Below are 26,035 nucleotides of genomic sequence, written 5' to 3' on the forward strand. Positions count from 1 at the left end.
ACACATTGATCAGCTGCCTCCTCAAGTGACCTGACTGGGGCAGTGATCTAACCTGCAACCCAGGCACGTGCCCTCAACCGGAAATCGAACCCACGACCCTTTGGTGCATGGGCCAATGCTCCAACCACTGAGCCACACCATTGAGGCATCACCAATATTTTCCCTTCTAATAGTTATATGATAAATAATTACATCTTAGACTTCATTCCTTTTCTAAGAAACAAGGATTTTTTTAAAAGGCATAGTCTGAATCCTATTTAGACTGAATCCTATTTAGTTTTCCTTTATACTTGATAGGAATCTGTACTGTTTCTTTTCATGCTACAGTTCTGTTAAGAGACTGAACAGAGTATTCAAAAAGCATTTCCACCTTTTGACTATAACTATGGCCAATATTTTCTGTGACTCTGCCTTTTCACTTTATCTTCTGCCCAGGGCATGTGTTCGAAAACAGGTGCCGCCTCTAGAATTGATTTTGTACCACTTTTTTCTTTAAATCCTCACCTGAGGATATTTTTCCATTTTTATTTTTTCAGATAGAGTGAGAGGGAGGGAGGGAGGGAGGGAGAGGGAGGGAGGGAGGGAGGGGGGGAGAGAGAAAGAGAGAGAGAGAAACATGGATGTGAGAGAGGCACATCAATTGGTTGCCTCCCGCATGTCCCCAACCAGGGCTGGGGACCAAATCGCAACTGAGGTATGTGCCCCTTGACCAGAATCAAACCTGCAACTCTTCAGTCTGCGGACCGACACTTTAACCACTGAGCCAAACTGGCCAGGGCTGTACCAAATTTTAAGTTAACCAAGTGTCATAAAATTAACATATTACCTTTTTATAAAATTAAGCCCAGTTTTATGGTATTTTTATTGTTTGATGATTTTCATCATTCTCTCTTCTCACCAGAGAGGGGCTTTTTAAAATGGGTGTTCCAGGCCCTGGCCAGTTTGGCTCAGCAGTTGGAGTGTTGGCCTGCGGACCAGAGAGTCCTGGGTTCGGTTCCCACTGGAGGCACATACCAAAATAAAAAGGGAGAATAAAATGAGTATTCCAATGTGTCAGTCCTTTGTGATTTAAGAGAAAGACTGGGCACATATCAGAAAATAACTCTCCTACGCTAAGGATTAATGTTGGTGGCAGGGAGGGGAGCATGGTGGTAGCAACCATCCTGCATGCTGATAAAAGCAGACCCATGTGACATCTTTGGCATGTTCCATAGACTACTGCCCCACCCTCTTGGCCCACAAATTGCAGTCTTTCAGGAATGTTAGGGAATCTTCATTTGATAATTAACATGGCTCACATGTACCATTAGAAGAGATTAAAAAGTAATAGCAGCAGCAGTAGCAGAGCTACCATTTACACAGTGCTTTCTATGCAAATTCATTTCCATAACACCAAGAAGGTAGTAGGTATTATCTTCGCTTTACAGATAAGGTAAAGTGACTTGCCCAAGGCACAAAGAAATTAAGTAGGGGAGCAAGGATTTGAAACCAGGTTTGTTTGACTTTAAAACCCAAGTTTTTAACCGCTGCACTGTGTTGCCACTTTGAAACTACTCAAGAAGCCCAGATATGCTAACTCTCTTTATAAGTAAGAAATCTGATCCAAATCACACAGCTACGGGAGATGGACAATATTGCACTGACATGACGGTTTACAGCTTGATGGCAAGGTAGAGTCAATGGGAGGAAGGGTGTAATAAAAAGATCATAAATCTAGAATAAAAAAGAAGATAATAAGTGTTGGTGAGGTATGGAGAAATTTGAACCCTTATGTATTGTTGGTGGAAATGTAACATGGTGCAATTGCTTTGGAAAACAGTTTGACAGTTCCTCAAAGAGCTAAACTTCTGACCCAGAAATTCTACTCCAGGTATACACCAAAGAGAAATAAAAACTTATTTCCATGCAAAAGCTTATACATGAATGTTTATAGCAGCACTGTTCATAATGGCCAAAAAGTGGAAACAACCTAATGTCTATCAACTGATGGATGAATAAATAAAATGTGGTTTATTCATAACATAAATTATTATTTGGAAAGAAAAAGAAATGAACCCTAGCCAAGCAGCTCAGTTGGTTAGAGCATTGTCCCAATATGCCAAGGTTGAGGGTTAGATTCCTGTTCAGGGCACATACAAGAATCAACCAATTAATGCATAAATAAGTGGAACAACAAATTGACATTTCTCTCTCTCTCTCTCTAAAACACACACACACACACACACCCCCACACACACACACCCCCACACCTAACAGAAATGAAGCAATGACGCATGCTACAATATGGATGAGCCTTGAAAATGCTATGCTAGGTGAAAGATGCCAGTCGGAAAGGACCAAAAATTGCATGAGTCCACATATATGAAATGTTCAGAACAGACAAATCTATAAAGACAAAAAAAAAAATTAATGGTTGCCAGAGACTGGGGCATGGCTGGGAAGACTGGAGGTTGATGCAAATGTTCTAAAACTGATTATGGTGATGGTTGCATATTATCTGTGAATATACTAAAAACCATTGATTTTTATACTTCAAATGGGCAAACTGTATTGTCTATGAATTATATTTCAATAAAGCTGTTAAGAAAGATTAGGGATGTCTGTAATGTACTTCACAATGTATTTAAAAATAAGACAGATGTGGGATGTGTAGATGGAATGATATGTGATAAAACAACATAGTAAAATGTAGACTCTAAGAGGTAAGTGTATGGGTATTCACTGTACAATTTTTTTTCAAGTTTGCAGTGTGTTTGAAAGAAAAAAATAGTAAACATTGGAAAAAAATGATTGTAGGTGTTATAGCCAGGAACACTTGTGTTTTGAGTCTTGGTTCCTGCCTATAAACTGCAGAAGTCAAGGGTGAAGCAAGACCTACCATGGGTCCAGTTGAAACAGCTCCATTAATTAATAACTACCAGCATTTGTTTCTCTCTTCAAGTCATAAGAATTACCTAGAGCCCTAGCCGGTTTGGCTCAGCGGTTAGAGCATCGGCCTGCGGTCCAGAGAGACCCAGGTTCGGTTCCCGCTAAGGGCACGTACCTCGGTTGCAGTTTGTCCCCGGCCCTGGTTGGGTCGTGCGGGTGGCAGCCACTCGATGTGTCCCTTTCACATCGATGTTTCTCTCTCTCTCTCCCCCTCCCACTCTATCTGAACAAAAAATGGAAAAATGTCCTCGGGTGAGGACAAAAAAAAAAAAGAATTACCTAGAGAATGATGACTTTCTGAAATAAAAGTTACAGCTATTATTGTGGAACTAAAATTCTCTTACACTTACACAAACAGTTGTGTTTGGAAACACCTCCAATCTGCAGAAAACATCAGGGAGGAAAAACTGAGAAAGCCATAAACTTTGAGGCTTTTGCAAAATGTGATGAGCAAAGAAGTTGATGAGATGCCCTTGATGTCTTGGAATGCAGGTTTTCTGAGTTGTTTCAGTACTTGAAAACATTATTGGCCTGTCCTTATTAAAACACTTTCCCTATTTTGTTCACCCAGGTCATGGAATTTTATTCTTTAGCTCTTTTCACAACTTCACAAACCTGATTAAGCTCAGCAATTCCAGTTAAACATTTTTTCACTGCTAATAGCCTCAGGGTGGCTTACATAACCCACATGTGAAATTATGGTCCAAAAACAGGCTGACACAAAGAACCCAGTAAAAATGACGTGGTATTATTTTGGGTGGAGGAGTGCATGTGGGGAGGATTTTAGGGTTCAATCTAATCTCCTTAATCACTATAAGCATCAAAACATCAAAACACTAGCACCAATAACAAGAACAATGATAAGTACCCTCCCACCACACAGTTTTATGTGTAGCGTCTGCCTCTGAAGAACTCAAATTCATGAGGACATTTCTACATTAATCCTCACCTCCTTTTTCCTCAGGAGGTATCTTCAATTTATAATTAAGAAATGGGAGCCCAAGAAAGATGCAGTAACTTTCCCTTGTTAGGGGAGGTGTAGTTAGGATCTGAACCACTTGGTTCATGCTTTTTGTTTGTGGATTTTTTTTTATTGTTGCTTTTAAAAAACTTTTTTCCTGTACTATTAATCAAATGCAAAATTTGAAGAACAACAAAAAGGAAGAAAACATCCATATTCTAGTTCCCACATACTTCCTACTACTCCCATTATTAATATTACAACCTATTTTACTTACTTTACTTGCTAGTGTTTACTTTCAGTCTGAATTCTAAAATGGAGAAGCCAGATACCTAGGGGAATTCATATAAAGAACACTTCTATCTTCTCATTAAACATTAATACCAAACCAAAGACTAGGAAGAAAAAAGGGAAAATCAATTGTGTACAGTCTTTCATATGTGATTTTTTTTAAACCAAGAACTCCCTGTAAAGGATTTTAATTTTAACCTCTTCATCTGACAGTAATTAAAGCTCTCTGGCATGAAAAGGGGGATTCTTTTTTCCCCACTTTTATTATTATTTATTTTATGCTGAATTTACCTCCTGGGCCATAGGTTTTTGTTTCTTTTTATTTATTTATTTTTTCTTTATTGATGTTAAGAGAGAAGAAGGGAGAGGGGGAGAGAAAAAGTGCGCAATAGAAACATTTATTGGTCACCTCCTGCATGCCCCCCCACTGGAGATCAGGCCCACAACCTGGGCATATGCCCTGACTGGGAATCAAACCAGCAACCTCTTGGTACATGGGTTGACGTTCAACCACTGAGCTACACCAGATGGGCATTTTTTGTTTCTTCAGTTTCCTCTAAGACAGTGGTTCTCAATCTGTGGGTCGCGACCCCTTTGGAGGTCGAACGACCCTTTCACAGGGGTCGCCTAAGATCACTGAAAAACACATATTTCCAATGGTCTTAGGAACTGAGACATTGCTCCTCTATCTGTCTCCAGGCAGGTCTGTCCACATGCAGATACGCCCACATACAACATGAGGAACTGTATTAAAGGGTCATGGAATTAGGAAGGTTGAGAACAGCTGCTCTAGGGTTTCATTTTCTTTTCTTTTTTTTTTTTTAAATGCTCACCCGAGGATATTTTTCATCTTCAGATAGAGTGGTGGGGACAGAGAGAGGGAGAGAGGGGGAGACAGTGAGAGAGAAACATTGATGTGAGAGAGACACATCGACCAGTTGCCTCCCACATGACCCAACCAAGGCTGGGGATAGAACCGCAACCAAGGTACATGCCCTTGACCAGAATCAAACCTGAGACTCTTTGGTCTGCAGGCTGATACTCTGACTGCTGAGCCAAACCGGCCAGGGCTAAGATACCATTATTTTTCTGTGCAATTTCCTTTTCTGGTTTAGGAACAATCTGCTCTTTTTCAGTAGGACCATCTCAATGTGGCAGAGAGAGCTCATGTATGGGTTAATCCACTCATGAGCTCTGTCAATTCTAACTGCATCTTGGGAGCTTTGTTCACCTGGATGTGCTAAATGATCAGAGAATCTACATCTAAACCCTTAGGTTAAGCATTATTCTCTGCATTCTTAAGCATGTGCAGCAAAAATTCAGCACTCTTTTTGGGCCACTGATTCTGTGTCCAGTCCCACTGTTTGACCTGGGCACACCTACCAACTCTACCTTTGTAATGAGGGAACTGGAACACATTGCTTCTGTAAAGTGACATCCTTCAGATACTTGGTGGCTTTTTGAATATGCATACCCTTGATGGTCTGGGCAGTTTCACGAATGTTCTTAAAGCGAACCATTTTCAGAGGTCACCTCTGGCTACTTTTAGGAACAGAGCAAAAAGGGGGACTTTGATTCTACTAGCATATGATTTTGATGACTCCATCTGGAACACAAAGTAGCATGAGATTAATAATCTCATTTTAATACTTTTTCCTCAAAAGTCCTTTGTAAATCATTACAACGCAAAGGGAACGTAGACATTTCAGTATGGTTTGAGTATAACGATCAGCAAACAGAAGCCTTAACCATGTTGGATCTTTTTTTTTTTTTTAAAGTAGGTTATGTCAGATGTGGGCAGGTAAAATTCCTTCTTCCCCACCCCAGTAGCAAAACCTGTTCTACCTACAAAGTACAAAAACACATCTAGGTTTTGTTATTGGTGAACAATTCATAAGTGAATACTGATCTTGGAAAAGTGTTTTACCCACTGGATTAATCAACACAGTAGTCACCTTCCTAGATCAAAGATAACCAGGGCTCTTTTGGGTCTAATTCCTGAGAATGAGAAACTGCGTGGGTATACAGGTTGGGAATGCTTCAACTAATGCATCACTCTTCCGGTGTGGCTCAAAAGTTTGGAGTCATCTCTGAGCACTGACAGTAGTGCTAACCTAGTTGGGCAATAGGTTACTAGGACAGGATGGCTGAAGAATCTTGTAGAGCAGGTATTGAGAGAAACAGGAAGAACTAGGTCCCAAGGCTGACACAGATAGGCAACTATGGGAACAAACTACTGTATTATTTTCCAAATGTTTACCAGGGATCTGAGGTAGCTTCTGATAGTGTTTGGCCAGAATGAAGAGACATAGCAGGGGGTAGGAGATATGACATGTGGTGGGAGCTTGAATACATTCTTTTCTGAATTGTGGAAAGTGGATTTTGCCTCCTTACCTTTTGTAACCTCATTTGTGTTGAAGCCCAAAAAGAGGCTCAGATACACTGAACTAGCCTTCAGTTAAAAAGGAAGAGATTAGCCAAAGAACATATATGCATGGCTCATGGATATATACAACAGTGTGGTGAGGGCTGGAGGGAGTGAGGGGGCAGGGAGTGAGGGGGCAGGGGCTGGGGCGGGGGTTGGACAAAGTGGGGAAAATGGGGGACATCTGTAATAGCGTCAACAATACATACATACATACACACACATACATAATACTCGATAAATTTTTTAAAAAGGAAAAGTACAGAACCAGTCCCCATTCCCCTAAACTTTCAGCGCAGTGCATTATCTTAAAGACAAGAGACAGCAGATACATAAAGGATAGAGGGAATAAATAAAAGCTAGAGAGGCTTGCTGGGCAATTCCGAGACTTGGTAATGACAGCTTTCTAACATCCTGGCACACCCCAGACCATACTAGTTGATTCCACACACGTTATCATTTCATAATCTCAACAACCCTGTACAACAGATATCATCATAGTATTTTTTTAAAATCCTAACCCAGGACATTTTTGCATTTATCTTCAGACAGAGTGGGAGGGAGAGAGACGGAAGAGAGAGAAACATAGATGTGAGAGAGACACATCGAGTTGTTGCCACCCACACGACCCCAACTAGGGCCGGGGACAAACTGCAACTGAGGTACATGCCTTAGCGGGAACTGAACCCAGGACTTTCTGGTCCACGGGCCCAAGCGCTAACCACTGAACCAAACTGGCCAGGGCAGATATCATCATGTTTTTATAGAGGAAACTGAGGCTTAGATGAATTACATAAGGTCACAGCTAATTAGTGTCTGAGCTGGCAAGCAAATTCCTCCTCCAACCTCAATTAATGAAGTTAATTTATTTTCTCTCCCTTTCTTCCCTACTCTAACCTTCCTGCCTCCTTCCTTCCCATTTTCCCTTCATTACCTCTTCAGTGGCTAAACTGGAAGAATTCATCTGTAAATCTCTTTTATAAAAAGTCTTACCCTTCCTAAGAGCATCTCCTAATTGGGCTTTTTTCTCTTAGGAAAAAAAGAGCTAATCTGATCCAATATTCTCAGTTTCTATTTCAAATTTGTTGGCCAAACCTAGTCTAGATATCCTCTGGAGATTCTCTGACCAATTTACTAGAGGACAAACAGGGCTAAAACCTGGAATAAAGGGGCCAACATAGCTATATTTATCTTATGTCCAGTGAGAATTAGTTTATTTTAAGTAAAATTATATTTGAACAACAATTTGTTTAGTTAGAACTCCAATGGCTTATGCCTAATTGGGTTAGCCTAGTTATTGTTTTATTACATGTGATGTCTGCTCATGGTGACTGCCTTCTTCTGTATTTTTGCTCTTATGACTCAGTGCAATTTAAAATATCTCTGGGCCTAATAGAATCTCAGAAGCCAATTTCTAAAGGACAGTAATACTCTTAAAATAGAAGCTTTCATCAACACCAGGAGGGATTTTAGCCTGCCCTACATGATACCACTTAATAGAGGCAGTAGCTGAATAGGATTTTGGGCCAGATCCCCTAAGGGAAAAACTACAAAAGGAACCTGTACAACTGCTCATAAATTGTTTCCCTAGTTCTCTCCTGTTTTCAACACATTTTGCCACAGCTGAATTTTTTTCCTACAATAACTAATTAATATATTATACTTACTATGCAAACAGGACTAGTCCTTCAGTTTTTATTTTATTTTACTGTATTTTGTTAATCTTCACTCAAGGATATTTTTCCATTGATTTTTAGAGAGAATGGAAGGGAGAGAGGAAGGGGGGAGGGGAAGAGGGAGAGGGAGAGGGAAAGGGGGGGGGAGAGAGAGAGAGAGAGAGAGAGAGAAAGAGAAACATCGATTGGTTTCGTCACCCACGACCCCAGCTGGGGCCAGGGATCAAACCTGCAACCCAGGTACAACGTATCCTTGACTGGAATCAAACTCTTGACCCTTTGGTCCATGGGTCCATGCTCTAACTGCTGAGCCAAACTAGCCAGGGCTAGTTCTCCAGTTTTTAAACAGCAAATTAAATATGTTAAACCATTTTACTATGTGACCTGGCAAAAGTCCTTTATCTTTCTAGGCCTCAGTGTACTCATTTGTAGAATAAGAGTAAACTAGATTATCTAAGGGCTCTGAGGTAATAAGTGAACCCCCACTGCCACTAACAAATCTGCAATAATACTGGAATGGGATGAAGAGACTAGCAAGGCAAGAAGACTCTGAAGTCAGTACTGATCCCATCACTAAAAAAAAAAGTCTAAACCTTGCCTCCTAGCTTCCCCAAACACATAATCTCACTCACATCTGAGTGCCTAAAGCAAAGCTCAAAGTCTAAACTTCTAGTTACTAGTCAAAAGGTAGAGTGGAGTTTAGATCCAAGCTCTGCTACAATGGCTTCCAGAACCAAGCGCATGTGGGTGGCTGAAGTACTATTCAGTCATGGCACAATATGTGGGTGAAGAGAGAGAGAAAGACTGTACTCCACAGGCTCCTTAATGCTTCTAATATTCCAGAGTAAGTAAATGGTTTTGAGCAAAAATCTTGACCTGGCACTACTCACTGTGGTAGAGAGCAATAGGAAGCACATTAAGTGAGTGACATTATTAAGAAGGGACTCTGAAAAGGGAAAAATCCTCACCCGAGGACATTTTTCCATTTTTTTATTCAGATAGAGAGCGGGAGGGAGAGAGAGGAAGAGAGAGAGAGAAACATCAATGTGAAAGGGACTCATCGAGTGGCCGCCACCCACACGACCCAATCAGGGCCGGGGATAAACTGCAGCCAAGGTACATGCCCTTAGTGGGAACTGAACCCGGGCCTCTGTGGACCGCAGGCTGACGCTCTAACCGCTGAGCCAAACCAGCCAGGGCTGGAGGTTTTCTTAAGTATTCCCCCTATTGCATACCTATACTGTTGTACCAGTTTGAGTAAAATTTCCAGAGTTTATGTCTTGACAGAATTTTCCAAAATATGTTAAAAATAGTGACTCAACTTTTAGTGAAACACACACTTTGACCTGGAAAAGGTCCAATACCCATTGCCAATGCAGTCCAGGCTTCTTAGAGATAGACTATAACTAGTCTTTTAATCGTCAAGATTTTAGAGTTGAGTTTAGAAAATAAAAACTTGGCTTGGAATGAAAAGAACACTGGCTCTGGAGTCAGATAAACTGGGTTTGATTCCTGGCTTTACCACTTACCACGTGACCAACCTTTGGCAAATTTTAAAACCCCACTGGGCTCAATTTCCTTATCTGTAAAAAAAGGATAATACAATCCACCTGCAGAGCTATTGTGGGGATTAGCAAATATATGTAAAACACCTAGCATTCTGCACATCATAGGAGTTTAGTAAATGCTGTCAGTGGTAGTGTCCTCCTCCTCATCACTTATGTGACAAGCACATTACTGTGCATGACCTTCCTCCTGTCAACTGAGATAACTAGTAAATAAATGAAAGCATAGAAAATAACCAGAAATGCATCTAGAACAGCCACTTATGCATTAACTGGTTCTTGGTCAGAGAAGAATCCCTTAAGTCCATCCCCAGCCTACTTCCTTTCCAGACAAAAAGCCAAGCCTACAGGAGTCTCTCTCTACTAATGTCTATTTGTACTCTCCTGTAGGCTTGGCTTTTTGTCTAGGATAGAAGTAGACTAGGGATGGAGCTAAAGTTCTGTCCTATCTCTGAATTATTTTAAATAAATACAAAGGTGGACCTTGGGAGACCTGTTTTTCCTCTCTGATATTCTCAGAGTGGCCTACATCTGACTCGAAGACACAACAACTCCATATGAATTTTAAACTCTGGAAGAATTTAAAAACTGAAATGTTTTGCTATCCATTTAAAATAAAAGGTTCATGCCCTGGCTGGTTTGGCTCAGCCTATGGGCCAAAAAGTTGTGGGTCAAGAGCACGTACCGTGGTTACACTGTGGTCCCCGGCCCTGGTTCGGGTTGTGCAGGAGGCAACCAGTCGATGTGTCTGTCTCTCTCATGTCAATGTTTTTCTCTCCCTCTCTGTCTCTCTCCCTCCCTCCCACTCTATCCTAAGACAAATGAAAAAATATCCTCAGGTAAGGATTAAGAAATAATAATAATAATAATAATAATAATAATAAAAAATAAAAGGGTCAAAGCAGCCAGTTGGTTTTTTGAGCAAATGACTATGGAACACCCAGGTCTCCATGGTTCAGAGGGGTATATTTTAATGTTTTGTTTTTAAAAGAGAGAGACAGAAATATCAAAGTGAGAGAAACATTGATCGCTGCCTCCTGCATGTCCCCACACTGGGGACTGAGCCCACAACCTGGGCATGTGCCCTGACCGGGAATCGAACTGGGACTTCTTAGTCCATCAGACAACACTCAATCCACTCAGCCACACCAGCCGGGCCAGAGGGGTATATTTTAACAGCAGCAGTAGCAGCTGCTCCTTAACATCAACAGAACATTTACTGGGCCAGGCACTGACCTATGTGCTTTACATAAATTATTTCATTTAAATGTCACAGTAACCTTATGAAGGACTATTATTTTTCCTATGTTACAGATGTGGAAACCGCCCTGGCCAGTTTGGCTCAGCGGTTAGAGCGTTGGCCTGCGGTCCGGAGAGACCCGGGTTTGGTTCCCGCTAAGGGCACGTACTTCGGTTGCAGTTTGTCCCCGGCCCTGGTTGGTCGTGCGGGTGGCAGCCACTCGATGTGTCCCTTCACGTCGATGTTTCTCTCTCTCTCTCTCCCTTCCTCTCTCTCCCTCCCACTCTATCTGTACAAAAAATGGAAAAATATCCTCGGGTGAGGATAAAAACAAACAAACAAACAGATGTGGAAACCAAGACTTAGGAACGTTAAGACACTTGCCTAATTTTTAAGATTAGTAAGTGGCAGACTGGAATTTGAATGTAAGACTTAAGTGTAATATGGTACAAAGGACCAGGTGTTTTATTTTGAGTCAATTTGAATATTTATCAGATTGCTCATTGCTTTAGATACTGTCTTCTAAGTATATTAAAGAATACATAAAACACTGAATTAAGAATAGTAATGTATTTGCTTTTAGAACTTCATTTCTCTCTCCCACACTCATTTTTTTCTTTTTCCATAAAGTCTTAAGTTAGAATTGAAGGAGAGAAGAGTGAAGATAACAGGCAGGACTGAATTACTGGTTAGCATTTTCACCATGTAAAAGAGCTTGCTGTTGTAACTTTTCTCACAGCCTACTGATACACGTGAATAATTTATTTCAGGTCCTGAAATTATCTCATAAAAGCAAACTTAAAAAAAAAAAAAGGTGAAAAATACTTTTAAAAATTGTCTGTTCAACCCTTGATATAGTAGGATTACTGAGGATTCCCTCTCGTTAGTAACTAGGACAAGACCAGAACTCACATCTTTCAAGGCCTAACTCAACCTGTGGCTCCCATAAGACTAGCCCTTAATCTGTATCAGTGAGGTAGTCTGTCACTGGTTGACAAAGTTTGGATCTGAATAAGTACTTCCATGAGGGATATTATTTCTATCTGCATGTGATGGAAACAAGAGGAAAAGACACATATTTGAAGATCAACTATGAGTGGTCTAATACGAACATGGAGTATAATATGAAACAAAAAAGGTATTAGCACAGATTGTAACTCAAAGCATTTAGCCCTTTATGAATTCTCTAACTACTGTAGAAACATTTCATTTCACATGTTTAAATCCAATCCCATTCAAATACTTGCCAATTCACAGTAAAGGTAACAGACATGCCTATGTGGATTTATTTCCAGTCTAATCTTTCTACACCAACTGCCTAGATAAGTGTGCTTATCTACACTTAAGGTCAAATATCTACAGGGTTCATTACATTTTGGCCAGGCTATATCTTTGATTTATACAGAGTTCAGAGGGTAATAACAAATCTTTTGAATTCAATGTAGTATTAGCTATAGGCTGCAATGACTTGTGATTCTTGATTACAAATAAATAGGTCAAATGCCTCAGAAAGCTTGGGTTTCATTTGAAAATCTTAAACCGGAATGGAAGACCAGAGTGCTACAGTAATTGTCATCCCTCGACTATAACACTTCACTGGTGTGTAACCTTGGGAGTCATTTAATTTTGCTGTGCCTCTCTTTTGCACTCTATGATAGGAACTCATGTAGTTGTCATATTACATATCTAAAGTGCTCTGGACATTCCAGGGAAAGACATTCTATGAAGGTCTTGAAAAGTCAGCAGTCCATAGCCAAAGGGAAGGGAACCCCAAACATAAGTAATTTAGGATTTTAATTCCATATAACTTACCTGTATCGCTCTTCTTGTAAGGCCTGCATTATTAATGAATAATCCCTCTGATAATGTTCCTTGAGGGTCTCAAAGGATTCCTCTAGTCTGGCCTGGGTTTCCCGGATCTCCTGAATCTCATGTAGTAATGCATCAAATCCTGAGCTCTGCATGTCCAGAGTGTTTGTTTTGGAGCTAGATGCTCCTACAGCGATGCCTCCAGTGGTGCTGTTGGCTCCTACTGAGCCTGAAGTGGCACTAGAACAGTCTTCTTCACTACCATATTTTGGGCTCGACTGAAAGTTTGAAATTACTCCCAAAGCCTTTCCCCCATCATCCACCTGCCCTTCTTCTAAAGAGTCCTTCAGGTTAGGGATGTTGTCTGCACTGCCAAATTTATTCCGAATTAGTGAGGCGATCTCTCTGGGCTTTGAGACCACGGCCCCAGCTGCTGAATGGGTTGCTTGGGAGAAGCTGGAAAGTCCACCTTTGACACTGTCTACCACACCTTCACTGAAGCCAGTTACCTTTGCTCCCACATCCTTCAAACCCTGGTGCATGTCCCTGAAGACATCCTTTGGCTGCCGGGGAATCCCATTCTGTTCCACTTCTCGGAGCTTCCTGTGGTAATGCTCAAGCTTCTTTTGTAGCTGGAGGATGGTTTGGGCAGATTTCTGGTTCTTCTTCTCAAAGACCTGCTTGATGCGGGCAGCCTGCTGCTTATCTGCGCTGTTGGCAAGCTTCAAGTACTCAGCAACGTTGTCGTCCCGGGCTGTTTGTGCAATTTTGATCTGTTCTGTGAGCTTCAGGATCTTCTGCTGCAGGTGAGCAATAGCAGCCTTTGTACGCTGAGGGTCTGGTGTTCCATCCACAGAGTCAGTGTGGATGCTGCCATCAGTACTGGAGGCCACTGCACTGGAAGTCTGGGCGAGGCTGCTTACTTCCAACCGCTCGATCTAACATAAAAGCAAGAGATGGATGTTAAAAGGAGCCCCAGAAGACTATTTTTCCAGAAACAATGGGTCAACCAAGTATATTTTGCTTTAAGCAAAAACAGACGTATGAAAAAAAAAATTGCACAAGATGTAAACTAGGGTATTTTTCCCTTGTTAGAAGATTTTGTACAGTTTATCGTGAAATAAAATTCCTCCAGTGAGTTTAAAGCATAAATTTAATTATATTCTTCACACACACTTTTGCTTAGAAGCATATCTATGTAAAACAAGGTACATCTACATTTCAATTTAATTATATAAATAAAAATGATTTAAGTATTCAGACATCACTGTACTTCCCACCCACGTTTTCAGATTACGGTCATCTGAAAATGTTGGTGAGAATAGGTATTTTACTGGTTAGGTATAAAAACCCAGTTGTTATCACAGTATTTTTGTTTTTATGTCCAAGTCATGTCATGGGTGACAGAATCATTCTCTCTATTCTAATAGTGACACTTATTGGTAGCAGGATACAGGTGCTGGTAAGAATAAGAAGGTACTGCTGAAAGTGGTAAGGATGAATATGGTACACTCCAAAATATAAGTAACTGTGATAAACTTGGGCAACATTATGTGAACATTGGGGACACAGACAGTAAAGGTAAGTAATTAAACAAGTCAATGACCAAGTTCAGACCTTTTGGAGGCCAAATTTTGTGAGTTCTAACCAGGAAACAATTTTTATTAGGCAAGGGACTCCAAAACATATACAATGACTATCTTTTCATTTAGGAGAGCAACCATTCAAAAGAGCTGAAGAAAAAGACATGCTGCTCAGATCTGAAAACTTAAACCATCATACTTTAAGCCATTAGCCTAAGCAGGGAACAGATTAGTTTATCTAACTCGGGAGAAAAAGTCCTTCAAGAAGGTGTCACTGGGTATGGCTGGTGGTAGTGAATTAGAGTAGGGTCTATGCAAGAATGCTTTATAAACTGTCCTCTATTGAGCAGTAACAGAAATAAATAATTAAATAACCACCCCAGGTCATAAAAAAATTTCCAATAATCAAGTCAAATTACAAATTTACCATCCTGGAGATTTAAGAGCACACCCTTTCCCTTGCTTCCCATCCCTAATCTGTCATCAATAGCAATTTGTTAGAAAGAACTGTATATAGGTTACCCTTATATTAAAAAAGGTTGAATTACATTTCTGTGATGACAATAATATACCAATTCTGAAATGTTCATGAAATGCTAATAATTAACTTGCCAGTCTAGACATGTATTCTTTTTCTATTGGTTGTACCTCCTTAGGTTGCTCGCTGAACAGAAATTATGCTGCTCTCTAACACTAAAACACATTTAGTTCATTACTGGATTCAACATAGAACTAGTGATATGAATAAAAACATATTATTTTCACCCTGGCCAGTTTGGCTCAGCAGTTGGAGCATCAGCCTGTGGACAGAGAGTCCTGGGTTTGGTTCTCACTAGGGGCACATACAAAAAACAAACAAACAAACAAACAAACAAACAAACAGAAAAACCCATTATTTTCTTTTTAGACAAACACATAAATATTGTGCCTTTAAATAAAATAAAAAAATAATTTAAAGCCAAAATAAATAAAATGACATTATGCTCCACTAATAAAAAAGAATATCCATAATAGTTAGGGGCTAGTGCAATAACCGTTTTGTATCACTTCTTTCACCTGCCCCATCATCTTTAGGTACATGCTAACTAGCAGTGAAAGGACCAGAGGAAGGCCGCAGAAGGGAGGATGAGCCAAAGTTCCAGATAATCAAGTTGCCAACAGTTTCAACAGAAGTGCCTGGAAACCTACTCTTTCTGTGCCTTAGATTCATTCTCTTAGGTTGTACAGGGTTCTCACTGTGTGATTTTCTTTCTGAATGGGATTTCAGAACCCATAACTACACTATGTAATATTGATAACGTTGTAATTAACTAGTAATTAATAATAGGAAAGGAGCAAAGGGAAGGCCAGACATTATAGGCATGTTCCCTACAAAACACTGGGGGAAGGGGACTGGACAAAGGAAAGATATACACATGTCCAGTCAAGTTGAGATAACATAGGGAAGATACTTGTCTGTCAATTACACCCGGGGACAGAGATGGTTAGCCAGAATGGGCATGACCACTGCAAGTGCGAGAAGATTTGGGATACTTCATTCCTTGAACAAAGAAACTTGTTCTCTTGTGCTCTTGGTTCTCTTGGGATTAGTCTGAATTTAGGCTTGTTGGACTCTGTTGCTCCTGCTTTCCTGCATTTTGCCCACATGGCCCATAGCCATGTGGACTCCACACACAATGGACTAATGGACTGCAGCTAGCCTGATGCTGTACTGCACCTGGTTCCAAAATGGAAAGGAAACTCCGGACATTGGCTTTGCTTCTAGCTTTGCTGAAACCCCAGCTACACTTCTTCTATGACTGGACTAAGAGAAATGGGACTTTGGAAACCAGGGGTGTAATTGCAAAGAAATAAAGCTTTCTACCATATCTCATCCTCCTGTCGGGGGCCTCTGGAAATGCTTATTCCAGTATACCCCAAGAATCCCACTTCCACTGATAACAGATAACAATATGACCCTGACTGTGTTTAATAGTTCAAAATCTATCACAGTATAAAAGTAAAGCAAATATTAAATACTATTAGATCCGCCCTGGCCGGTTTGGCTCAGTGGTTGAAGCGTTGGCTCGCAGATCAGAGAGTCCCGGGTTCAGTTCCCACTAAGGGCACATATCTCAGTTGCAGTTTGTCCCTGGCCCCAGTTGGGGTTGTGTGGGTGGCAGCCACTCGATGTCTCTCTCTCACATCAATGCTTCTCTCTCTTCCTTCCACTCTATCTGAAGGTAAATGCAAAAATGTCCTTGGGTGAGGATAAAAATAATAATTAAAAAAATAAAATAAAATAAAATAAAACGTTACTAAACTTTAAACAATACATACATACATACATACATACATACATACATACATACTATTAGATCCAAGACTACCAGCTTAAGTATGGTCTAGTTTTCTTAGGTTGTTGTTCATTGGACTATCAATTTATAAGCAATCTGCTGTCTAAAGAAATACAGATATGGAAATCAAGTTTAACTATTACTCTGAGAGGATAAAAACTGATCACACTGGTGAAAAGATGGCTTTGAGACTGAAATCAAGATTTGATTACAGCCCTGGCCGGTTTGGCTCAGCGGTTAGAGCGTCAGCCTGCGGTACAGAGAGACCCGGGTTCAGTTTCCGCTAAGGGCACGTATTTCGGTTGCAGTTTGTCCCCGGCCCTGGTTGGTCGTGCGGGTGGCAGCCACTCGATGTGTCCCTTCACGTCGATGTTTCTCTCTCTCTTTCTCCCTTCCTCTCTCTCCCTCCCACTCTATCTGTACAAAAAATGGAAAAATATCCTCGGGTGAGGATAAAAAATAAAAAAAAAAGTTTTGATTACATCTCAAGAACTGAAAAAAAACAACTTTTAATATAATTATTTATAAATGATCAGCTTAGATGTGAATTTATTTCTCTACACAATAACTAAAGATAGAAACCAGACTATCTTTAATCTGACTTCTCTCCTACCTGGGCTATGTCCTTCCAGTACATGGCTCCCTGGTAAGAACTCAGCTGACAGAACCCACTGTCCTCAGCTTACAAAGAAAACTAACCCACAGCTTCAGCAGGAGGGTAGTTTAACACCTGAAACCATGAGTCACTGGATTACTCAATAACTACTCCCAATTTTGGCAGGCACTATCCTCAAAAAGGAAGGGGAGAGAGAGAGAGAAGAAAGGGAGAAATTGCAAGAGGAAGGGAGTGGAGGGGAAGAGAGGAGAGGGGAAGAGGAGTGGAGAAGAAAAGAGGAAGATATATTGAACTATTGAATTACAGGTCAGCTATGAACAAAGTCCTTAGAGGTACAAATACTTAGCACTGGAAGGGCCTGATTTAGCCATGAGTTATGAATACACCAACTAAAAAGAGGTTCTTTTTTCCAACAGCTTTTGTTTAGGTTATCTATATTGGGAGAGGGGAAGAGGAGTGGAGAAGAAAAGAGGAAGATATATTGAACTATTGAATTACAGGTCAGCTATGAACAAAGTCCTTAGAGGTACAAATACTTAGCACTGGAAGGGCCTGATTTAGCCTTGAGTTATGAATACACCAACTAAAAAGAGGTTCTTTTTTCCAACAGCTTTTGTTTAGGTTATCTATATTGTGAGGGCTAAAAAAATAATTTTCCTCCCACCTAAGTTCTTCTGGCTGGGTTAATAATCAAAATAACAGAGACAGATTAAGAGGAGGAAAGGTCCAAGATTTATTATCGGGGGTATAATGAGTCCTGAAATGCACTGGGCTGTAGAGACAGACAAAGGAGAAAAGGGGGCAGGGGTTTGGGATTTTGAAGAGGAGATAGGCAATTTACAGGTAGTTTAGAAAAAGTGAAACACACATGCTGGCAAATTCCTGCTAGGCAACCCAGAAACAATGGGATTTAGGGGACTCTAGCTAACATGTTCCTGCTTGGATCCTTCCTATCTACCAAACTTAATTCAGATAGGCTAAAGTGAAAACCCTTAAAGTGAATGGTCAAAGGTTCTTTCTGAGCCTTTTGTTTCATAATAACCAGCTTAAAATCAATATCCCAAAAGGCACATTTGGAGTGGTAGAACTTTGGTCCCCTCCAATATATAACATAAAATTAGATTCCTACCTCACTCCAGACAGCCAATTAAATTGCAAATGCAAAAAGCAAAATTTAAACCTTTTAGAAGGCAGTATTGGAAAATAGAGAAGGATTTTCTTTCTTTCCTATTCTTTTCTTTATTGATTTTTAGAGATAGAGGAAGGAAGAGATAAAAACATCGATGGGAGAGAACATCAATTGGCCATCTCCTGCATGGCCCCCACTGGGGATTTGGCCCACAACCTGGGCATGTGCCCTGACTGGATATCGAACTGGCCACCTCTTGGTGCATGGGTCGATGCTCAACCACTGAGGCACACTGGCCGGGCTCTTTCCTTTTATTTAAATTCTCACCAGAGGATTTTTTTCCCATTGATTTTTAGATAGAGTGGGAGGGAAAAAGGAAGAGGGAGGGAGAGAGAGAGAAAGAGAAAACACCCATGTGAGAGAGATGCATTGATTAGTTTGTTGCCTCCTGCACGACCTGGACCAGGGCCAGGGATCAAACCTACAACCAAGGTACATGCCCTTGACTAAGAATCAAACTCATGATTTTAGTCTGTGGGTCGATGCTCTAACCACTGAGCAAACTGGCCAGGGCGAGAATTTTTTTAAACATACTCAAAAAGTCACAGATCAGAAATACAAGAATATTGAATCTAGCTACATGTAGTGCAATGGTGAAGCATGGACTCTGGCATAAAGTGCTTGGGTTCAAATCTGGCTTTGCTACTTACTAGCCACGTGACCTTGGGCAAGTTACTTAACCTCTGTATTAGTTTCATCAATGGTAAAATAGGGATAATGATGTGTGTGTGTGTGTGTGTATTTATGTTTTTTTAAAATCCTCACCTGAGGATTTTTTTTTTCCCATTTATCTTCAGCTAGAGTAGGAGGGAGGAGGGGAGAGAAAGAGAGAAACACCGATGTGAGAGACACATATCAACTGGCTGCCTAAAATGGGCAACCATTTTTTAAAAATGTTTTTTAAATTAATTTTTTAGAGAGATAGAAATATCGATGTGAGAAACATTGTTCAGCTGCCTCCTGCGCATCCCCTACTGGGGATCCAGCTGCAACCCAGGTGTGTGCCCTGACCAGGAATCAAACCGGGACCTCTCAGTCCATGAGACAATGCTCAATCCACTGAGCCATACCCGCCAGGCAAAATGATAATATTAATGCTCACTTCAGAAAACTGCTGTGAGGATAAAACGAGTCAATAAACATAACAGTGCTAAGACACAAAATAAGCGGTTATTACTGTCTATTACTTTTGTATCATTTAAATGGTTCTTTTAAAAAATTCAAATATTGAAAGATTCCAGAATAGCCCATCTAGTGTGGCTCAGTGGACTGAGCATCGCCCCATGGACTCAGAGGTCCCAGTTTGATTCCTGGTCAGGGCACATGCCTAGGTTGGAGGCTTGACCCCCAGTAGAGGGTGTGCAGGAGGCAGCCAATCGATGTTTCTCACATTGATGTTTCTCTCTCTCTCCCTTCCTCTCTCTGTTAAAAAATCAACATTTAAAAAAAAAAAAAGATTCCACAATATACTTCCTTCTAAGACCTTCCACATTTTAGATACAAACAAGGCATATATATGTAGAGAGTCTGAACCAAAGGAATAATGTAATTCAGGTATAATAATAATAATAGTCACATTTCTGACTAGTTGGTCTTGTGGCTGGGTAGCTAGTTACCTAATCTTCCAGTCCTCACAACAACCTAAAAAAGTAGACATTTTTATCACTAATTTACAAATGAACTGACTGCTGAGGTGCCTCCTGCGACCTTACCACAAGGCAGTTGGACAACAGCAGCAACAGTATACTCAATAGGGCTGCCCCAGATATCCTGAGGGCCAACACGTGTGATCATATTCATCAGTGTAGCAAGTCAAAGACACTTCAGGCTGAGGTTAGACTTAATTTGTATAGAAAAAAGCTAGAACCAAAATTCAGTCAAATATATTTTGACTACTTATAAGCTACGCAATATGCTACAAAGCTATGATTCGTATCTACTTTGTTTGCACTGTCTCTTACTATTAAGAATTCATTTGCCAAGCTCAAATGATCTAGTAATTAATTTAAATCAGTTGAGCAAAAAACAGCATAAGAGAACATTTGAACAGACATCTCAAAACACTAATTAATCAGGGGCAGAGTAGAGCCATCTAGGGCAGATTATTAGATAAGCTTTAAAATAGCTTATAATTTTCATTTGCAAACATATTAAAAATCTACCTTTTCTAAGCAAATGAAAGTGTCAGAACATGGCTGCACTTGGCTTTGAGAACGATCATGGTGCAAAAAGCATGGACAAGAGCAAAAGGACCTAGATTCAAACCTGCCTTTGTGTCACCTTATTAGCTGTGTCTTTGGGCCACCTACTTAATCTCTTTGAGTCTAAATTTTCTCATCTACACAATGGAGTTAACACTGTCTCATGAGACTACCTGAAAAGATGTTAAATGTGTGTTAAATCAATCATGCCTGCCAAACATGATAAGCATTCAAGAAGTTATCTTTTTCTATTCCTTACCTGGTTCATTTCTCAAAATCCAAATTTGTAGCTAGAAAAGATTCAGAAATCCCTGACTTGACATTACTATCTTCAAAAGCTGATAGCCCCTACTTAGTGTGACGAGTCATTTTATCTATGCTTTACAGAGTATTAGCTCTTCTTCAGGAAATTTCCTATTCTGCACACTAAACAGTCCACATCATTTCTTAGAAAATGAAGAAGGCAGCCCTGGACAATTTGAGCAGTTAAGAGTGTGGGCCCTCAGATCAAAGGTCATGGGTTTGATTCTGGTCAAGGGCATGTACCCTGGTTGCAGTTCGATTCCCCGGCCCTGGTTGGGGTCGTGAGGGAGGCAACCAGTTGGTGTGTCTCTTTTGAATTCATGTTTCTCTCTCTTTCCCTCCCTCCCACTCTATCTGAAAATTAGTGGAAAAGTGTCCTTGGGTGAGGATTAAAAAACAGAAGAAAATGAAGGAGGCATTTTAGAGTAAAAGAAGGGGCTGGACAGCGGAGAAACCTTTGTAATTAATCTAAAAACAAATAGAAGCTTGACTATTTTGGTTTTTCTGAAAGTGGATCTTTTCCAAGGCCTACTTCACAGAATGGGCTATGTAAACTAATGATGCAGACCCAGTCCATTGTTATGCTAAAAATTTTATCTCAGAGATACTCTGACCATGTTTTTGAAACAAAACTGGGAGTATGTGGTTCACTTCAAGTGCACTTAGTGGGGGCAATAGAATAGAATGTTTGATTCTGGGGACACCTACCCTCTAAACCCAATACAAATAGTAATCCCTAGAGATTCATAATCTTGGCCCGAAGAACCACACAGGAATCTTCTTCTAATCAATAATAAACCTGAAGAAGCTCTGGTTGGTCTTAGAAGCTTTTCTTCTTCTGCCAGGCAGATTGTGTTGAGGAAGTAAAACAAAGGAAAGAGTACTGCCTTAGGAGTTATATAGCTTTGGGTTTGAATTTTGTGTTATATAGGAGTTATATAGCTTTGGGTTTGAATTTTGTGTTATCTCTTTGAAGTTTGCCTTGACAACTCCCCCACACCTCATCCGTAAGAAAAGAAATCCCAGTCTATTAAGCATTTTGTGCAAAAGGTAAATCTTAATCATGACAATATTTTTCACCTATCTCCACTGTCTCACTGTAGAAATGATATGCTCTTCCCTTCTCACTCTGTTGAGCAATTCTTTCATGTACAATTCTGACATTTAGTTTGCTGTGCTATGGAATGAAGAGATCTCAAGTGGGGGTAGTGGAAAATAAAAATGGGCTGAGTTTGCCCAGCTGGTGTGGCTCAGGGGTTGAGCATTGACCTGTGCACCAGGAGGTCCCTGGTTCAATTCCCAGTTAGGGTGCATGCCTGTGTTGCAGGCTTGATCCCCAGTAGGTGGTGTGCAGGAGGCAGCCAATCGATATTTCCCTCATCATCAATGTTTCTATCTCTTTCTACCTCTCCCTTCCTCTCTCTGAAATCAATAACAACATTTTTTTTTAATGACCTAAGTTCCACTAGTCCACAGACAGAAAGTTTTTTTCTCTAAGTATTCCATATTTCACACTGGAGCTAAAATCAAGATTCAGCGTAGTCTAAAAAACAGGCCTTTTTAGTTGTCACAAAAATTTTTTCTCACTTGATAAAGAATTCTTGTACAGACTGGAATGTTGCCTGTAAGTCCTAGGAATCACTCTTCCATAGAACTTTGGTACATGGAACAACACTAGCTTCTATGGAGATGTGTCTGGACCACCACAAATGGGAATAGTGGAGCCAGTGAATAGGGTTCCTGATTATCTCTGTTTTCATCTATTTTATATGGATATGCTGGGGAAATTTTGCTTAGAAAAATAAAATAAAGTTTTATTGCTTAATTTTAAAACATTTTAAAAATCACTGATATACAAATAATACTCATAATAATTCTGGTCACTTAAGAATTTGGAACTACAGTCTAGTTTGTCTTAAACTTAATTTTCTACTAAGAACCACTTAAAGCTCTACTCTCTTTTCTAGCACCAGCACTTTCCAGGTCTATCTTCATAAAAAACAGTCTTAAAATCATTTCATGGGTGATATTTAATATGTGATAATAAGTAGAGAACATGCTTGTTGAAATGTGAATTCTAATGGGGTCTGCTCACCAGCTTTGTAACTAAAGATCCTACATATATGCTTCAGCAAAATGACACCCTCCACCCCCAAAATTAAACAAAATTATATCATGGATCACTTAGGAATAATGGAAACCTTAAACTTAAATTTTTATATGCTAAAAGTCACAACTGTAATTTGTTTTTTCTGACAGGCATGTTGTTTCACACCTCTAAGCTTTTGGCCATACAGTTTCCTCAGCCAGTCCAGGGCATGTTTTTCTTCTCTTTTCTAGTTAACTACTATTCATCCTTCAAGACCCAGTTTAGGTGTAACTTCCTGACAACCACTCTCCCAGCTGGATTAATGGCTCTTCCTATATATTCCCATATATCTATATATACATCTGTATCACTGTTCTTATCATATTATGCTGAAATGACTGTTTGGGTGTCTTGCCTCCACTGACAAGTTCCTGAGGGCAGGAGTCAAGTCACATTCATCTTTGGACCCCAAGAAGCTAGCACAATGCCTTGTACAAAGAAGACACACAGTGAATATCTGTTTAATATAAATGCTCACCAGCATCTCCTTAACATGATCCTTCTAGATCTCATATGCCATGCAATGACTGAGTCTGTTACCATGAATGGAACAAACACCAGAATTTTTCTAAGAAAAATAGCTTCCAACAGATGATACTCACCCTTCCAGGACTGCTGAGTAAAAACTACTGACCGGGTTGAGAATCAGTTTAGGTCATTAACATTCTATCTGGCCCACCTTGCTCCAACCCAACTGCAAAATATCCATTTATGAGATCTAGAGCTGCTCAGAACTGCCTTGTCACTGGAGGACTGATTTCCAGCTTTTGTGAAAGACATCATTGAGGATTATCAGATATATTTCAGGACTGATGTTTGGACTTACTGCATCCATGTGAGCCTGGCTAGATGATTTGCACAAAGCATTTGAGGTACCCTCCCCCCACAAAAGCTCTTTAGGAGCCTGCAATCCTAACATGTTTTGTTATGGTTCAGTGTTATTTTTATTTTATTTTATTTTTGTTAATCCTCACCAGAGGGTATTTTTCCATTGATTTTTACAAATATGTTTTTATTGTTTTTTTGGGTTTTTTTTTAGAGAGAAACATCAATGTGAGAAACATCCACTGACTGCCTCTCGCAGGCCCCCTACTGGGGATCAAGCTCACAACCCCGGCATCTGCCCTGACTGGGAATGGAACCAGGACCTCTCAGTCCATGGGACGATGCTCAATCCACTGAGCCACACCAGACCAGACTCCGTTGATTTTTAGACAGAGTTGGAAGGGAGGGAGGGAAGAGAGAAGGAGAGAGAGAGAGACAGACAGACAGATACTGATGTCACATTGATTGGCTGCCCCCTGCACAACCCCAACTGGGGCCAGGAATCGAACCTGCAACCCAGGTACATGCTCTTGACCAAGAATTGAACCCATGACCCTTCGGCCCATGGGCCAACACTCTAACCACTGAACTAAACCAGCCAGGACCAGTGTTATTTTTATATGCACAGATTCTTTGAGCTTATAGGAAGGAAACTAAGAGGTCATCCAGTTAAGAAAATTTATTTTATAGATGAGTAAAAGATTTTTAGGAGAAAGACCTCTCCCTGACACCTAAAAATAAAAAAAAAAAATTAAATAAATGATATATACTGAAATAAAGAGATAGTTTCCATATGCTAATATAAGTATCCAAGTGCATACCTCATGCCGGCATGTTAAGAATATAATATGAGGATATACTGATCGACGGATGGAACAGATCAATGATCCAAGTTGCCTTCTAATGTTAAGATTATAATTTTTGTTTTTAAAACAATAGTGACTAGGGCTATGGATTATTAAAAAACATTCTTACACAACTTCAAAATGAAGAATGATAGTCTGAAGCACACATGTCTGCTAATGCTAAATTTAGTTTCTATTTTCTGAGTATGTGCTCACCAGTAAAAGAGGTGACAAAGAAATATGTTTTTACTGCTGATTATTTTAAAATACATATAAAATGCCCTGGCCAGTGTGGCTCAGTTGGTTGGAGTGTTGTCCTGTGCATAGCAGGGTCGAGGGTTCGATTCCCGGTCAGAGCACATATTCAGGTTGCTGGTTCATTCCCTGGTTGGGGCATGTACTGGAGGGCAACCAATCAATGTTTCTCTTTTACACTGATGTCTCTCCCTCTCTCTTTCTCTCCCTCCACCCTCCTCTCTCTCTAGAATCAATGAAAAGCATATCCTCAGGTGAGGATTAAAATAAATAAATAACATATAAAATCCATATGAAGGTAAGCCCATTTTAAAAACTACCACCAATGAGTTCCCCTTTACAAATTAACTCCCTACAAGTACTTTATGACACAAGTCTCATTAAGACAAAAGATTTCTAAGACCCAGTTAATCCTATTTATTTCAAGCAATTTTGATAAAATAAAATTCTAAAGCAATGAAAGAATTTGGAATGCTCAGTGAGGTCTGTGATAATCTGGTTCTCTTTGAACTGGCTATTGTTAGGCTTATTAGGTAGCTTTTGAAGAGTAGAAGCTCTAAGGAGGACCTGTCCACACTATACAACCCCAATCTCATTTTAGGGTGTCATTAATCCTTTCTCTTAAAGGGGTCATAAATATCATTTGTTTGCTAACAGCTTCCAAATGTATACCTCCAACCCATACTTCCCTTAGTTGTATCTATTCAATATCTTCACATAGATGTCTAATAGTCATTTCAAATTTACTATGTACAGCCCTGGCCAGTGTGGCTCAGTTGGTTGAATGTCATCCCGTGCACTGAAAGGTCATGGGTTCGATTCCCAATCAGGGCACATA

The 26,035-nt window shown here is 40.1% G+C and overlaps 1 protein-coding gene across 12 annotated transcripts in view; it reads right to left on the minus strand.

Moving 5' to 3' along the window:
• The window catches only part of TMCC1 (transmembrane and coiled-coil domain family 1), a 206,828-nt gene that overhangs the window by 16,249 nt on the left and 164,544 nt on the right, over positions 1-26,035 (minus strand). For all 12 annotated transcript variants that reach the window (XM_036266466.1, XM_036266459.1, XM_036266467.1 and 9 more), the window contains one exon: positions 12,899-13,833. In XM_036266466.1, coding sequence (XP_036122359.1) covers positions 12,899-13,833 — 935 coding nt within the window. The remainder of the gene's footprint in view (positions 1-12,898; positions 13,834-26,035) is intronic.

The sequence above is a fragment of the Molossus molossus genome, unplaced genomic scaffold (genome assembly GCF_014108415.1).
Source record: "Molossus molossus isolate mMolMol1 unplaced genomic scaffold, mMolMol1.p scaffold_m16_p_18, whole genome shotgun sequence".
In the NCBI taxonomy this organism is placed as follows: domain Eukaryota; kingdom Metazoa; phylum Chordata; class Mammalia; order Chiroptera; family Molossidae; genus Molossus; species Molossus molossus.